This window comes from Carassius carassius, chromosome 2, assembly GCF_963082965.1.
Source record: "Carassius carassius chromosome 2, fCarCar2.1, whole genome shotgun sequence".
NCBI lineage: Eukaryota > Metazoa > Chordata > Actinopteri > Cypriniformes > Cyprinidae > Carassius > Carassius carassius.
Genome location: NC_081756.1, coordinates 10320558 through 10339448, shown reverse-complemented (window position 1 = coordinate 10339448; position 18891 = coordinate 10320558). Strand labels below are relative to the sequence as shown.

The window sequence follows — 18891 nt, the reverse complement described above, 5'->3', positions numbered from 1 at the left end:
CAAAAGTTTGGGGTTGGTACATTTTCTTTATGTTTTTGAATGTATTCTCTTATGCTCACTAAGTCTGCATTTACAGTAAACAGTAAGAGAGTTTACAGTAAAAACAGTTATTGTGAAATATCCAACAGTTAGTAAATTTATCTAAATGAATATGACACATTTAGGAGTGACACTTTTTTTCTAGAAGGAGGTGAAAGAGAAAGCAAGAGAGATACTGAGAGAGAGAGAGAGAGAGAGACTTAAGTCTCTGTGGACAACGGGAGTCGAGGACCAGTGCAACTGTAAGAACGAGCGTTATTTGTCTTCCACCGGCCGAGCACGAGAGCGCAGGGTAGCGCTGTTCATTTAATGCAAGGTTAGGCAGCCTGATGTGATGAATGGACTGTCAGCAGGAGAATAAGTCCATGCACTCAATCATGGGCACGACAGCATTTTCCCTTCATTTTTGGGGTGCTTCCATAATTACATGACAAAGCAGTGCAAAATAGGGTACTGAATCCCATCTATGACTATAAATTGAATTTTCCTCATTAAATTCAGAGATATTAAAAATCTGCAAATTGCTTGTACCTGCCTAATATCTAAAAATAGAAGTTTTTAAACAGGGAGGAAATTGGGATATGGTTCTCCATTACTGGAGAGCAGCAGAAAAATGAGATGATGTTTACAAATTCCATTAAATCCAGAGTAAATGAGAGAGGGGATGGGAGATAATAATAAAGTATTGATTAATCTATAAAAGTCATAACAAAGAAGCAGGAACAATAATGCTTGGACAAAACTGGGAGACAAAAGAAAAATTGCATTTGAAATTTCAGTTGCTTTTTTGTTCCGTCTCTCACCAAGTCTCACTCTTTTACTGACAAATACACACACATACCTTCTCTCGATAGAAAATACACCTGACAAGAATGGAATGGTGACCTTGCAAACAATAAAGCTAGAAAAAAGGATCATATTGTCTTGAAAGGAATTGTTCACACAGAAATGAATTTACTCACCCTCATGTTGTTCTAAACCTGTATGATGTTACTTTTTAACAAAGCACAAAAGAAGAAACTCTCAAGAATGCACTAAATCCACTAAAGCCAAAAAGCACTACAGAAATAGTACAAATGACCCTTTTAAAGGCAAAAGGCACTGGTTCTTGCATGTGTCATAAATGACGGCACTGCACCAGCTCGATTAAGTTGAATCGACAAATGTATTCTAGAATGGAGATAAACTTCAGTAACTATTGACACAACACTATTGTACAGCTTCAAAAGAATTGGAATATGCAGTCATGTCTTATAATATGGACACCCTTGGTAAATATGATCAAAGAAGGCTGTGAAAATTAATCTGCATTGTTAATCCTTTTGATCTTTTATTTAAAAAAAAAAAAATCACAAAAATCTAACCTTTCATTGGATAATAAGAATTTAAAATGGGGGGAAATATCTTTATGAAATAAATGTTTTTCTCTAATACACATTGGCCACAATCAAGGACACCCTTTTACTGAATTATTTTTTAAACCTCCATTTGCCAGTTTAACAGCTCAAAATGTTCTCCTATAATGCCTGATGAGGTTAGAGAACACCTGACAATAGATCAGTGACCATTCCTTCATCCAGAATCACTCCAGACCCTTAGATTCACAGCTTCTCTTCAGTACACTTCTCTCATTTTCCGTAGGGTTCAGGTCAGAGGACTGGAAGGGCTATAGCAGAAGCTTGGTTTTGTGCCCAGTGACCCATTTCTGTGTTGTTTTTGAGGTTTGTGTTTGGGTTATTGTACAGTTGGGAGATCCAAACACGGCCCATTATAAGATTTCTAACAGAGTCAGTCACTTTTTGATTTTTTATCTGTTGGTATTTGATAAAATCAAAGATGCCATGTATCATTTTTTTTAGCTTCATCTGATCATAGAAGCCAGTCCCATTTGAAGTTCCAGTCGTGTCTGAAAAATTAATATGCTGGAGTTTGTTTTTGGATGAGGTAGGAGAATTTTTCTTAAAACCCTCCAAAGCAACATGTGGTGATGTAGGTGATGTTAAGACAATTTTTAAAAATGTTTTCTGACCCTGAGACTCAACTTTTTTCTGCAATTCTCCAGCTGTGGTCCTTGGAGAGTCTTTATCCACTCAAACTGACCTAGACACACGTCCTCTTCCAGGCAGTTTCATAACATAAGTTTCATAACACAAGTCTTTACAGTCACTTTTGAACAGTTTAATGCAAACTTGTGTGATTTGTCAGAAGTCATACAATCTACTTATATGGAAGCTTTATTTCCTTTCTGGAGCTTGACAAACATGGCCACAATGGTAGCTATTCAATGGGTCAAGAGCTGCATGAACATTTTTCGAAATTTACCTTTTTTTTTTTTTTTACAGGATTAGAATGACATAAAATTGAGTAGAATATTCCTGCAATGCTCTTTAACTCTATTTGATCTTACACTTGGAGATCTTTGGTTGAACTTATGCCATGAAGTAATTAAAGTAAACTTTTCACTGTCTGCCGTTACCTTCACCTGTCTGTCCATCAAACCAGACTGATGTCTGAGCTCCCTCACCCATGCCAGACAATCAAATGGACAATCCATCTTCCTACTCCTAATTAATCTTCACACCTGACAACCTTGCTTAGCTCTGAAGATTGAAGTGTGTGTAAGACAGGCAATAATCATGGTTTGTTTGTGAGTTTGTTGGTAAATGGGTTTGTGTGTGTGGTGGAAGTTGGATCTACTCACTGTACAGAAGGTGCAGGCCGTTATCTTCAGGCTGAAGTCTACAGTGAACTCTAGCTCAGACACCGTCACAGTGCCACAGTCAACAGTCTAGAGAGGGGGGTCACAAAAAATATATCTGTCACATAAAAATATTACGGCCATGCCATTCCATTTTATATAACAAAGAAACCATAATGTCAACTTTGTCTTAAGCTGTTAATAACTTTTTGTATTATAGTGTTTCAACTTCAAGGAACAATTCACCCAAAAATGAAGAAAATGTACCCACCCTCAGGCCATCCTAAGATTTTGTTTCTCCATCGGAGCGATTTGGAGATATGCAGCATTACATCACTTGCTCACCAACGGATCCTTTGCAGTGAATAGGTGCCGTCAGAATGAGAGTCCAAACAGATCATGACTCCAGTTCATCAATTAACACTGTGCAGTGAAAAGCTGCATGTTTGTAAAAATTCAATCAATCTAAAATGTATAATTATAATTCCTCCAGTGAAAATGTCTATCCCCTTTGTCCTCTTACATCAAAATCCAACAACATACTTGTTTAGAACTGGTTTGGACTGTTTTTGCTTGTAAACAGTGCTTGATCTGAGAATATTTCTCTCTTGATTTATACAATATGACTTTTTTTTACTGGAGAAAGCATAAAACATCTTGATGGATTTGTTTTTTACAAACATGAACTGGAGTCGTGTGGATTTATCAGCTGTTTTGACTTTCATTCTGACGGCACCCATTCACTGCAGAGGACCCATTGTTGAGCCATTGTTAAGTGATGTAATGCTAAATTTCTCCAAATCTGTTCCAATGAAGAAACAAACTCATTTACATCTTGGCTGGCCTGAGGATGAGCAAATTTTCATTTTTGGGAGAGCTATTCCTTAAAGCGAATGAATGTGAACACAACAAACAAGGAAAAGACAGTGTGTTGCAAAAGATTTTTCAGGGTTTCAAGTGTCAAGATCTGTTCAAGACATTCAAGACATGTTCAGACATTCATTTTTGTTTAATATGAAAAAAATGATTATTAAATAATGTCATTTAAAATAATAACATATATCTGCATGATAATGTGATTAAAAAAAAACTTTAAATATAATAAAGCAGTGAATGTGACGTTTAAGTGGAAGACATGTCATTAAAGGTTGTAATAGAATTCCATGCTAGAGCGTGTTCATTTAATAGAACTCTGACCACCATTAAATGCTGTTATTGGGGTGGATCAGTGAGATAATGGAAGTAAGATGCACAGACAGGAAAAGATTGATTTGTGCATTGAATTTTCATTATTGCTAAAGTTTGAACCATTTTATGATCAAAGTCAGGGAATACAATAAAATGTACTTCCCATGGTTGAACATATGGATATTGGTCAAAAATGTGTCAGTTTTTCTGATAAGAAAAGGTATACTGGAAATTGAAGGGAAAAAAAAGAAAAAGAAAAAGAAAACAACTACACTGTGTTCAATGTAGTCAAAATATGGATGTACTATTTTATCACACTTCCCAATGCTAGTATACAGAGGCTCTCTTTATAAGTGTGCATTTCACAGTATTCGGAATCATTGGTGGCATCTTTCACTTAAATATTTTTTTAACAAAACTTTTGTAAGATGACACTAGCAGGTTTAAGGAAAAACTCCATTAAAAGCATTAAAAAAAAAGTTTGTAAGTGGACCCAAGGCCATGGCAGTGGTAAGTAATGAAGTTTACTAAAGAGGACGTTGAACAAGGATTAGAATAATAAATAAGCCATTCTGTCACAGAGGGTCTCTATGAAGCTTTACTTCCTCTCACACGTCTCTCTCGCTCTCTCATGATCTGTCACTCCCTTCTCTTCATCTTCTGCCTTGATCCTACCTTCGTTCTTTCCCTTCCCCCCGCAATCTCAAAACAAGGCAACAACACAGGAAATTGGCTTTCTGTCCAGCCCAGACTCAATTAATTAGGGATTCAGGTGATCTAATGATTTGTACCAAATCCAATAAGACAGAAGCCATTATATAGTTAAAACGAGGGGATTAGTAAAAGATGAGTTAAATGTGTAAGGATATTTCACCCAAAAATGAAAGCACCAGAGTATAAATCACAAATCACCACTTTTTAAAAAAACACTTTTGAAAAATGTCTGGTTGCTCACCAAGACTGCATTTATTTGATAAAGAAATAACTAAAAACAGTTACATTGGACAATATAATAATGATTTTAAAAAAGCTGTTTACTATTTGACTATATTTTAAAATGTAATTTATTCCTTTGATGGCAAAACTGAATTTACTTCATTCTTCATTGTCACATGCCCCTTCAGAAATCATTTTAGCATGCATTTGGTACTCAGGAAACATTTAATTATTATCAATGTTAAAAAAATTGATCTGGCTTAATATTTTTATGGAATCTGTGATACTTTTTTATTCCAGATTCTTCGATGAATAGAAAGTTCAAAAGAATAGTATTTATTTAAAATCGAAACACCCGTATTTTTATAGTATAAGTCGCATCAGTCCAAAAATACATCATGACGAGGAAAAAAACATATATAAGTCGCACTGGACTATAAGTCGCATTTATTTAGAACCAAGAGAAAACATTACCGTATACAGCCGCGAGAGGGCGCTCTATGCTGCTCAGTGTAGGCTACAGGAGCAATGAGCAGTATAGAGCGCCCCCTCGCGGCTGTAGGTGGTAATGTTTTCTCTTGGTTAATTTCTCTTGGTTCATTTCAAATTAATTTTGATAAATAAGTCGCACCTGACTATAAGTCGCAGGACCAGCCAATCTATGAAAAAAAGTGCCACTTATAGTCTGGAAAATACGGTAAATGTCTTTAATGTCACAATTTAAATCATTGTGAATTAAAGCATTAATTTCTTTTTTTTTTAAAGGAGAGTGTATGGAGCCCAATCCATCTAGACTACTATACTGTGATATTATTTAAAATGAATATACAAATTTACATATTGATTTACCACAGTTTTATCCAATTCAACTTGAGGAACCTCAGAAACACAAAAGACAGTGTGTTTTACCTGAAGACACACTTTAAAATCTTGATAGATGACACACTTCATTGATCCCCAAGGGGACATTCAGACTTAACTAATCATTTTGCTGATAATTCCTTTCAGACTTTTCTAGAAAGACCCCAATACAGTTTCTCCCCTTACCTTAATCACTGCAGGTTCTGAAATGACCGTCTCAGGCTTCAACACCTCCACGACCGCCTCTGGTATCACAGCCTTCTTCATACACCTCATCTTGAAGCCATACACATCGTCCCAGAATGCAATGCGGTCACTGTGTTTCTGAGTGTCCCCCACTGCAGCCAGGCTGATTTTGCAGCGGTCTGGATAGACTGAGAAGAAAGATAATAAATGAAAGTAAGTAAAAGACATAAACTGCAGGGCTAACATCTGATATATGTACAGTCAAACGAAGCCCTCATGAGTCAATACATCACATGACAAGAAAATGTTTCATTTAACAGACACTTTCATATCCAAAGTGACTCGCAGTACATATTTTACCACAGCCATGCTGAATTGAGCTACTGAATCGCACCTTCTGGGCTTTGAACCCACAACCTTTGGCTTACCGGTCCACAACTTCAACCACTAAGCCATGTCACATCCATTATAAGATTTATGTGCAGCTTTTCAGATCTCTTGTGCAGTGGTTGGCTCATATGATCTAGACATATCTGGGCCATTTTGCTCCCAGGGATGCTGGTTCGAGTCCATTAAACTCGAAATGACTCCAATTAAATGTCCTACATTTGTAAACTTTGACTGCATATTAACTTGTTGTCATTAAATATACCAGCTCTGAATGCCTGAACAAACTCACTGGAATGAATCAAAGATGGCAAAAGGAGGCATCCAAAACTATTTGGAAACAGCAGTTTGAATGCACCACAATTATGACAAGGCATAAGGAAGATTAATGCACTAATCAAACCACTTTAAGTACAATTTAACTGTAAATGTGTTCTAAACACTCAGATAAAAAGCCAACCAAACCAAAGACCATTTCAAGTAAAGCCGAAGCAGAACAACAAGAATAAAAACAAGAAAAAATATGACTAGTTTTTACAAAAATTGTTGTTTAATGTAATTGATAGCTACAGCATAAGAGACGCTGGTCACTGTGTGGGCATATTAGACCTCATCCTTTACACAAATGTGCTATAATGAGAACATCTATCATCAAATGGTAAACCACAGCCTTGACTGTCTCTTTCAGCAATGTTTCAGTCATTTCCAGCACTCGCGAATGTCCCTGTGTGATGATGTTAATGGTTACCAACCACATGCTTCTGGCAAAAAAACGAAATTCAGCTGATGGTCATAATCGTAAAAACTCTGCATTCATCAGTTCTTAATGTCTGTTTCGTTTAAGACACAAACTCAAAAGCTGCTGAGCTGCTGTTCAGATCAGACCATCAGTACCATTAACTCTGTTCTAGACAAGCTCCAAAAGAGAGAAATCCATGTTGGGACTATATCTCACCAACTTTGTCTGACCTTTAATCAAGGGTTAAGGGTGCACATTCATGCTCACAGACCATAATAAAGTGTGTGCCATCAAAAATCTCGTCTCCCATGTGACAGGATCTTGACTGGTGAGTTAATAGCCTCCAGCCTGTTCCTTAAAGCCTTCGCTGTGACCCTGTGAGTGTCACATAGGGTGAAAAACCACACACGTACACACCTGGAGTGGATTTGTCACCTCATTTTCTCTGATTAGTAGAGCTATGAGTGATTGTCTTGGGAGATGCAGGTGAGCGCTGATTGGGTGCTACACGGGACCGTCCCAGACCTGAGCGGGGAGCGGATACTAGGGAGAGAGAGAGAGAAGAGGGACGAGGGGGAGGCAGTGTCCCAAGATTCATAGCTTTGACATCTGCGTCCTTCTCGACTCGGTGCTCATGGCCCGTTTGTCAAGCACCCCCCTCCAGCTCCTCTTGAGGGCAGCCGTGAAGAGGGCAGTGGGAAGAAGGGGGGAAGAAAATGCATCCAGTGATGAGAGAGCGACAGCGCAGTCCACGTTTCGGATGAAGAGAAAGGTTAATAATATGAGGTATAAAGGAGAGATGAAAGAAGAGAGAGGGAGAAATGAGGTCATAGGGGCAGGGGTAAGTAATGTTGATCTGACACAGTGCAGACCTGCCACATGATTATATCAATCTGCTTCACACCAGTTATACATGGCTTCAGGCTTTCCGACTGAGCTGAAAAATAGAAATGCAGTGCCTCACTGGACCATTCTCTCCCGTTTTTGGCTATAATGATATATAATTTTTTTAAAATATTCAGCATTTCTTTTTCTGGAAAAATGTTGATGACTTATCCTACATGCAACCTATTTTTGACCAATAAAACACCCACTAGAATGACAATATCCCTCCCCCTAATACCAAATGCATATATGAAGTATAAATAGTTCATTGCTGTGACATAAATAAAGCAAATGGATTATTTTTTTCCTTCTTAAATTTCCAACTTAAATCGAAAATACGCTAACTCAGGAACGGAAAGCAGTCTCACATGCAATTTTTTGTGGTGGCAGCTGACCTTTTTTTTTGTGACAATAGTTTTAAAATACTTTGAAAATACTTGAAATAGTTTAAATACATTAAATGACATTTATAATACTTAAAGAATATTATAATTTTAAATAAAAATACATTTTCAAGTTACACTATAAATATATTTTAAAAATATTATGTAAGTATTGTTATTAATTAAAAAATGTTACATAAAATACCTTTAATTATATAGAAATAAACTTTTGTTGATACGTACAGTAAAACCACCCAATGATATAATGCCGTGAGATCAATGTGGTCTGATACACAAATGAATGACTACTACAGGCCACTTTTGAATAAATGTCAAAATGGCTTTTATTTCTCAAAATGTTTCCTTTTTCTTTAAAGAAATGTATACTTTTATTCAGCAAGGATGTATTACATTGATCAAAATTGACAGTAAAGCCATGTATACTATCACTAAAGATTTATATTTCAGATAAATAAATAAAAAATTGTATCAGGGTTTCCACAAAAATGTAAATGCTGAAAAGATTTGTGCTGCATAACAATAAAATTAAATCTTTCTTGAGCAGCAACTCAGCATATTAAAATGATTTCTGAAGGATTATTTGACGCTGGACTAAATTATATTTTAAAATACATTAAAAAGGAAAACAGCTATTTTACATTGTAACAATAATATATCAAGTTTACTGTATTTTGATCAAATAAAAACATATATCTTCATATCTAAATAAACACTAGTTATTAATTAATTTGGAGTTCCTTGAAAAGTACAAAAAGAACCATTAATAGAATAAAACAGAGACTGGAGTCATTACGTGGAATCATTATCATAACCAGAACAGTTAAATTCCCAACCCTACATATCATCAATACTATGATGCCATAAAGATCAGGAGAGAGTAACATCTCCTGTGTCAGGATCCTTGGCTTGAAGTTATAATTGATCCAGTCAGCATGTGCACAGTGCTGCATACCATGTACCTCCTCAGCATCTGTTCACTTAAACCTCCACAGTGGACAAGAAAATGACACAGAGCCACAATACACTTGCAGAATGTTTAACATCCACTTCCACACGGTCCACGACCTTCGGCGAACTTTAGTTTCCCGAACAATGAAAGAAAAATATGTTCGTTTTCTGGTATCTAGAAGGTGAGTGCTCAAGGACGGTTTAGTTATTCAGCAGCTGGTTTAATTTATGTTTTATTGACGCAAATCAATATGTAGTAAAAGGCAAAGCAGCATGCAGGGTGTGAGATAAGAGAGAACACCTGGAAAACATGCAGAGCATTATTCTGTAAACTACGCAAGTGTAAAAGGTGTTTCTACAAAACTGCCTTGGATAGAATGACGTGGTGGCGCGACTTCTACAAATACAAAAGGAGTCTAAACTGCACTCTATAATGAGTTGAATATATATATATATATATATATATATATATATATATATATATATATATATATATATATATATAAAAGTTTATTCTTTATATTTCAGTTTTATTTCTAGATAAGGAATGATCAGTTGGAAGTTAGAAATCATAAATAAATCAATGTTTCAAACCGAATACCATATCTAAAAAAAAAATGCATTCATGAATCATGGAGTTACAAAACAGATTTTTTTTTTTTAACACACAAAAAAATATGTGGCAAAAATACTATTTATTAAATGTCTGACAATCTAAACTAAAAAGAAAATTCTTAAACTTCCTGGTTAAAAATGTATATAGAAAACGTATCGATATACAGTACATTAATGGTTTGTTTTGATGCCACCTTTTTGAAACCAACAAACAAACACACAAGCGGACTCATCTTTATCATTTTGGACAGCCCCGATTCAGTCTGTATGGAATCCTCCTATTAAAATAAATGAAGTCTGTTTGATAGACCTTGGAAATAAAACCTAGGATGGGAGGGATGGGCTCACTGTGTCCCATCAGTAAAAAAAAACTAAAACAATTGGTAGGTCTGGCCAAGGAGCTCTCAGATACCCTTAATCTCATAACGAGAAGTTTAAAAAGCTGAAACGTGCACATGACTCACCCAAACCATCGTCAGCGAGGTACTTATCCCTTGCGTACAGCACAGAATCCAGCATCGACTCAAACAGCAGGAAATAGCCCTAGAAAATGACAAAATGGGGGTAAAACTCTTTAATATGTGAAGATACACATACAGAATGCCAGATATCACATTCAGGTTCATGTAATATTGTGACATTGAAACGCAGTGCATTTTAAAACTTAATGCTTGACTTGAATCAAACCTACAGTCATCAAATTATGCAGTTTGTTGAGATTTGGATGGATAATTAAATAAAATAAAAAAGTAAAATATGTGTGTGTGTGTGTGTGTGTGTGTGTATGTATATACACTGAACAAAATTATAAATGGAACACTTTTGTTTTTGCCTCCATTTTTCATGAGCTGAACTTAGATATTTAACAAAGGTCTCAATTCATTTTTGCACTAATTGTAATTATAAAGGCATTTGCTGATTTACAAACGTTTTGCTCTCATGAAGTCACATAGGCACTTCTGTGCTCAAAGGCTTAGGTCAACTGGACCAGCATCCTCAAAAGCCATGCTGTGACTCGCACTGGATCTCTCTGGGTCGTTTTTAAACAGACTTAGCATTAGAGTGATGGCTAAGCTTCTCCATGGTGTAATTTAGAACCCAATTTCACAGGTGTCTGCCTTCACTGCAGTAAAGAGAGAGAGACAGAGAGAGAGAGACAGAGAGAGACAGAGAGAGAGAGAGACAAAGAGAGAGAGAGAGAGACAGAGAGAGAGAGAGAGAGAGAGAGAGAGACAGAGAGAGAGAGACAGAGAGAGAGAGAGACAGAGAGAGAGAGAGAGAGAGAGAGAGAGGTGTACATATACAGTCGTGGCCAAAAGTTTTGAGAATTACATAACTATTGGAAAAGTTGCTGCTTAAGTTTTTATAATAGCAATTTGCATATACTCCAGAATGTTATGAAGAGTGATCAGATGAATTGCATAGTCCTTCTTTGCCATGAAAATTAACTTAATCCCAAAAAAACCTTTCCACTGCATTTCATTGCTGTCATTAAAGGACCTGCTGAGATCATTTCAGTAATCGTCTTGTTAACTCAGGTGAGAATGTTGACGAGCACAAGGCTGGAGATCATTATGTCAGGCTGATTGGGTTAGAATGGCAGACTTGACATGTTAAAAGGAGGGTGATGCTTGAAATCATTGTTCTTTCATTGTTAACCATGGTGACCTGCAAAGAAACGCGTGCAGCCACCATTACGTTGCATTGCATAAAAATGGCTTCACAGGCAAGGATATTGTGGCTTCTAAGATTGCACCTAAATCAACAATTTATAGGATCATCAAGAACTTCAAGGAAAGAGGTTCAATTCTTGTAAAGAAGGCTTCAGGGCATCCAAGAAAGTCCAGCAAGCGCCAGGATCGTCTCCTAAAGAGGATTCAGCTGCGGGATCGGAGTGCCACCAGTGCAGAGCTTGCTCAGGAATGGCAGCAGGCAGGTGTGAGCGCATCTGCACGCACAGTGAGGCCAAGACTTTTGGAAGATGGCCTGGTGTCAAGAAGGGCAGCAAAGAAGCCACTTCTCTCCAAAAAAACATCAGGGACAGATTGATCTTCTGCAGAAAGTATAGTGAATGGACTGCTGAGGACTGGGGCAAAGTCATATTCTCCGATGAAGCCCCTTTCCGACTGTTTGGGGCATCTGAAAAAAGGCTTGTCCAGAGAAGAAAAGGTGAGCGCTACCATCAGTCCTGTGTCATGCCAACAGTAAAGCATCCTGACACCATTCATTTGTGGGGTTGCTTCTCATCCAAGGGAGTGGGCTCACTCACAATTCTGCCGTATGTAATTCAAACGTATGAAGTGCTTGTAATTATATTTCAGTACATCACAGAAACCACTGAAACAAAGATCTAAAAGCAGTTTAGCAGCAAACCTTTTGAAAACTAATATTTATGTAATTCTCAAAACATTTGGCCACGACTGTACACACTACCATTAAAAATATTAGGGTCAGCAAGTTTTGTTATATATATATATATAAGAATTTATTACTTTATTCAGCAAGGATGCATTAAATGATCAAAAATGACAGTAAGGCCTTTTGAACTATCTATTTATAAAACAATTTAAAAAAAAGGTATAAAAATCTGCATCACAGGAATAACATTATTTTTTACATATTTTAAACTAGAAAATCAAATAATAATATTCTATGCAGCCTTGATGAGCTATCTATCATCTGTCTGTATGTCTATCTGTCTACCATCCATCAGTCTGTCTATCTATCAAGCTACTGTACTAGAATAATGTAACTATATATGTATAATCTATAATAAGAGCCATTATTTTTTTTTCATTATTTTAATTTCAGTGACCGTATAAAACAAATTTATATACCAGCAGTAAATGTTGCTGGGAACGCAATGTGACATTAAAAACATTACTGTAGCATTTTAACGGCACTGTTTTGAAAGAAGTTTCTATTTAAATATTGAAAAAAAGTAGTGAAAAGAGTCTCTGCCTTTAGTAGCACCCCAACACTGGTGTGTAATGTGGTAATCTTATATAAAAATAATTTCTTCCACCAAGCATTTGATCATTTATTATTAGCTAAAGAATTAATCAGAGCAATCACTAGCCTCTTTCATGGTGTGTGGATCCATTGTTTCCTGAAATATAGTCTAAACACTGCTTTCTGAAATTTTTATTTTTTATTTTTTAGAATACTTCTGTAAGCTGACATCCCACAACTTCTAGTCCAAGCAAAATGTAAGTATTCACAGGCACATTATCTGTGCATAACTAGGTAAAATCCCAAAGAGAGAAGATCCAAAAACACACACTGGTGGTAAAGAGAGAGAGTCACTGCAACATTAATGACTGAATCTGGCCAAAATACAGATCGATTCATTAAGCCATGTGGAGCTAGGGCAGAATTACATGAATGCAACTAATTAAATGCTAATGAAAATTGGACAGCAGCATTCATGCACATTAAACGAATTACCCCATAAACACACACACACACACACATACATGAACACTACTTCTTTTCCATTTGGAGCGGAGAATTCATTAAATGTAATATAATTACAGTTCACATTGCAATAGATTAAATGTGAGGACGACTGCAAAAAAGTGCTTCTCTAACAACATCAAAAACAAAACATTGAAACATGTTAATGAAGTCTAGGTTCTGTTTTAGAACATTTGATTGTAATTTGTTTCTTGTGAACATCGTAGAATAGTGTTAGTTTGGCCCAGAGTGGCCATCTCTGCTCTATAAACACCTGGCATCAGCAGTTTTTAACCTCTGCTAATGTCATGAGCTTTCAGCCAACAATCCTCTCAATTACAGTACAACAATATCAATCCAACTCCTAGGGGCTGTGTAATCTAGTTCTCACTCACTCAATCCCCCCCCCAAAAAAAATCCAAGGCCAGAAACACGGAACACATAAATGGTTCAAACTACACGTTATAATGAATTTAATGTCTGCATACTAATGCAATATACAGTAAATAAATACCAACGTCTTAATTTCCCTGCTATGTTTAACCTTTTCTCCACTGGGACAGAGTCGGAGAGACATTACAGGAAATGATGAGACCATATCACACAAAAAATATATAAAATTTGATTTAAAAAAAAATATATCAACCTTTACATCAATGTTAGAAACGTTGTTGTTGTTGTGCTGCCTTAATATTTTTGAGGAAACTTTCATACTTTCATCAATTCAGGATTCTTTCATCGATAGAAAGCTCAAAAGAACAGTATTTTATTAGAAATAATTACTTTTTTAGGATTAACCCAAGAAGGACATTTTCTCATAAATAACACTGTCCCTTAAAAATCATGTCGGATTAATGACAGCATAGCAGTGCGCATTCAGCTGAAAATCATCAGTTTATCATCATAATATTGCTCATTTATCAGTTATCATGTATAACATGATAATAATAATCAGCCTGAATTCCAATATTGGAGCATACCAAATTAGCAAAATGTGCAATCTTTTTGATGCTTATTGAAAAATCATATCAGCTCGGTTCAGCTTGAAGAGTACAGACAGCACAAGATGAATAAACCTAACAGTCTGTGCTTAAAAAGTTTCTACTTCTCCATCTAACAATGCGTTGTTTGCAGGCAACAATTAAAAGACATTAAGATAAATGACCATAACATACACTAAACGCAATTGTTAATAAAGCATAGTTTGTGGAATAAATCAAAACTCTAGGGGCAAAACTGTTTGCTCAGTGTGGATCGAGTGTGTCAGAGCCTGATTTGCATATGAATACAGACGAGTAGTAAATGTTCCATATTGTACATGCGTATTCAAATGAGGCAAGCCCCACGTTTCCACAATTAATTTTAGAAGGACAATGGATGCTTGAGAGCTTCATTGTTGATCGGTGACAAATCCAGGAAAACACTGTGGGATACACAATTTAAATGTTTCATGGTGTAACATAGAAAAAAAGGGAAACTATGATGGAGTCAAAATCTGAGAACATCAGGAAATGAAGAATCCTATTTCTCAAAAGCGGGTTTTCTTTGCAATTTACCTCATAAAAACATTAATTTCTCTGTACTGAATAGATATTGTTCAAACAGCAAGCACGTCTGGGTACTTCAGAGTATGTATGTTGGTTTGTGTGTGCGTGTGTGTGTGTGTGTGTGTGTGTGTGTGTGTGAGGCAGGCAGCTGTAGGCTGTGGACGGAGTGAATGATTGCAGCTGTCCTCTTCTGCGACAAGTAAGACTGCTATCAAGAGATAATAAGGCCCAAGATGGGATCTGCCATTAATTCAACTTGACCATCACCACACACAGCAGCTCATTGTTTCCCAAAGGTATAAATATCAAAACAGTTCATATCAACCTTAAGTTGAAAGTTCAAACTGCTATGTTAACTTCAACTGCAGATAAATAGTGACATAAATGTTTATCTATATAAACATCATTTAGGATGCAGGGACTATGTAAACATCTGATGAGCAAGGTAAAGGTTGTACAACACATCTGCAGTCTACCACATCGGAGTTGAGAAATGTTTACTCACCTCCATGCATTTACAAATCTGCGCAACATTTAGGTTCTGGGAGTAAAAACTCTGGAAGTAAAAACTGATTTTTAACAACAGACCTTTAAAAAAAGAGCTACTATGAGTGCAGAGGTTGTTAATCAATGGTATATGTTTTTGTTGAAGCCATCTTTTTTCATTATTTCTTTAGATAGAAAGACAGACAGACAGACAGCTATATATATAATCATATGTTTAAATTTAACCATATTTTTAATTTAATTCTCATTTACCGTTTCATGGGATTGTAGTTCTGTTCTTTCCTTCACTAAAGCTGTTTGTAAAGAAAAACATCGGAGTATTTTGACATAAGCCAAGAGGAGACTGGTTTTCCTTTGCTAAAGTAAGGAAACTTTGCTTCCTTTGTTTCTACATTTCCCAGAGGTACGCGCAAGCACGATGCATACGTCTTCCATCTTCTGCCTGGACGTCTTCCACGTCCCACAGTCAGCCGATGTTAGAAAAAAAACATGTTTACCATGTTTGAAATTTGGATATTTATATTACAAAAACACTTTGATTTGCTACGGGGGACTTTATTCACCCCCCTGGAGCCGTGTGAGGGATGTTTTATTACAGATGCACGCACTTTATTTCACGTCTTCTGAACTGTTGACAACAAACATCTGCTTGGAAGAGAAAGGAAAATTTTTAATACAACTCCCACTGGATTATTCTGAAAGAAGAAAGTCACATACACCTAGGAGGATGCTTCGAGGGTGAGTAGAAGACGGGCGAATTTTCATTCTCAGGTGAACGTATGTACACAGTCTTGCACCTTTGTCTTTTTGTCCGATTTTCAAATACTTTTGACAAATAAGCACTAATAAGCTCTCTCTCTTTCGTCAGTGTAAATCTAAAAAAGAAACAATATTATGAAATAACAAAATATTATAACATTTTAACATATAAAAATAACAATTGAAATAATGTATCCCATCGACTTTTTTATTGTATGGACAAAAAACACAGCCAATATCTTCTTTTATGTTCCACAGAGGAAAGAAAAATAAAGGTTTGGTTGGCATGAGTGTGAGTAAATAATGACAGAACTGTCTTTTTTGGAGCAGGGCTTGTATTATTCATTTCCATGACTTTCACACGAAAGCTGCTCTACAGTACACCACCATGACCTTATTACAGGAACGATCCTCCTGGAGCAGCCTGGGGTTAAGTGGCTTGCTCAAGGGCACTGTGGTGATAGCTCAATGTTTGCCTCTTGAGAGGTTCAAACCTGCAAACCTTCGTCCTCCAGCCCTGATCTTTAACTAATGCCAGAGAATTTAGAAGGCATCTACACAAGACCTTTGTCCACATCACTGAAGGACACATATCAGTTGCTTCCTTTATCTGCTCATATTTATGACATCTGGCTTAAAGAATTGTAAAGAAGTGTTAACAATAATGTTTTATTATATTATGTTTGTGTATTCTATTAGCATTAATATACTATGCGTGTGTACATATATGTTTTGTTTTAATTTTTCTTGTGTTCCTTTTTGTTAGTGTTTCTTTTTCATATTTTACATTTGTATTAATTTTATTTCACGTTAATTTTTACTAATTTTATTTTTTTATTTCAATTTTAAATGACATTTAGAAATGTATATATACAGTATATATTATTGTTTATTAAACTATAATATAGGGCAGAAGTCCTATGGACTATTTTTTATTTATTTTAAATGTTTTTGTTCTTTTTGGAGTCGTACAGTCCTAATCCCCATCAACATTCATTGTATGAAAAAAGCAGCTCAGACATTTTTCAAAACATCTCCTTTGGTGTTCTACAAGTAAAATGTTATATGGGGTTGGAAGGACAAATACTAGTGATAGAAGTTACATTTTTGGGTGAACTATCCCTTTAATGAGGGGTCCTTTTAACATCAGGCAACAATCATCAACAAGATCTTTTCAGCTATTTTGTAAGAATATTTAAAGAACTGTAAAACATGTTAAAGCTTCCCTCAACTGCCCAATCGTTTCGCCTCTTAGGTGTAACCGAGGACTGAAAAGCCATAGCATGATTTGATGGATCATCCTGTGACAACCTTTATTTGGCCTTCTTCTAATTCACTTCTCCTCTCCTCCACATAGCCAGTGACAGAAACCATCCCACTCTTTATTTTTGCCCCTTAATCTAATCCAGTCTGTTTGTTTTGATGGGAGTTAAATTACAGATCAATTGTGTGAGTTATGAAATGACATTACAGCGGCTCAGACCCGTCTCTCCCTGCCAGACAAACATCTCGTACTTCTGAAAATTACCCCCTCTGATTTATCGATTCGTTCTCGCTCTCGTTCTCGTGCTTACACGTACACATCCAAACTCAAGACAGCCGAAAAGTAGGAAAGTCAACCACCTGGGAAAAACTTTCTCTGACACTCAAGACAGAAAATAAAGAGGATGAGACATTTTGGACAACAGGTGCACAAATGTCAGTTTCCAAGAGTCAATTCCCACACTATTCTGTTCATTAACTGTAACATTTAACTGGAAAAGTGACAAAAGGTGTATTTATAAATATATATATATATATATATATATATATATATATATATATATATATATATATATATATATATATTTATAAATATATATATATATATATATATATATATATATATATTTATAAATATATATATATATATATATATATATATATATATATATATATATATATATATATATATATATATATATATATATATATTAATCAATGAAAACACACAGTGTTGCATTCTCAGTGCTGCTACAAAAGGCACTATTGAAGGCGTCAGGATCTTTATGATCACAATATTTAGGGTCTGCTTTGTCTTTCTGGTTATGGTGAAGCTACATAAAATCTTGCTGTTTTCTTTAATAGATATTGCCAAAGCAATATTTCTCATTATTTACAGTAGTTTAGCTTGATGTACTGTACTAATAAAAATATAAAAAAACAAAGATATATAACAGACAAAAACACAGAACAAAATAAGTAAAACTTTGATTAAAATTACATTGAAAACTGAAAAATCTAAAAGTAAAAACAAATTCTAAATATTCATAAAAATTGTAAGAGTATCTCAATTACAATAAAATGAGATCTAAAATAACACATAAAAAAATGGAGAAAAGTGAAAACTTTCCCTAGAGGCCGGGTGCTGAATTCTACACAAAATGCTACAAAAAAAAGGCTGTTCATGTAAAATATATAAATGACAAAAACAAACCATTGCAAAAAATGACTAAAATATAAAAGATTCTGAAAAAATATATTGTAGGTTTAACATGGTCAATAAGACAAGGTAAAAAATAGTTTTGAATGTTTGCTCCAAAAATCCTCCACAGTGCACTTTTAAACAGTCGTTATCTGTCGAATGTAATGTAATACATACATACATATACATATATATATATATATATATATATATATATACATATATATATATATATATACACATATATGTATATATAATGTATGTATATATAA

At 35.4% G+C, this 18891-nt stretch overlaps 1 protein-coding gene across 1 annotated transcript in view; it reads right to left on the bottom strand.

The window, feature by feature from the left end:
* Window positions 1-18891, bottom strand: part of prmt3 (protein arginine methyltransferase 3) — a 48655-nt gene that overhangs the window by 17424 nt on the left and 12340 nt on the right. The window contains exons 11-13 of the mRNA XM_059507186.1: window positions 10351-10429; window positions 5909-6096; window positions 2741-2827 (exon numbers count right to left, since the gene is read on the bottom strand). Of these exons, the coding sequence (XP_059363169.1) occupies window positions 2741-2827; window positions 5909-6096; window positions 10351-10429 (354 nt within the window). The remainder of the gene's footprint in view (window positions 1-2740; window positions 2828-5908; window positions 6097-10350; window positions 10430-18891) is intronic.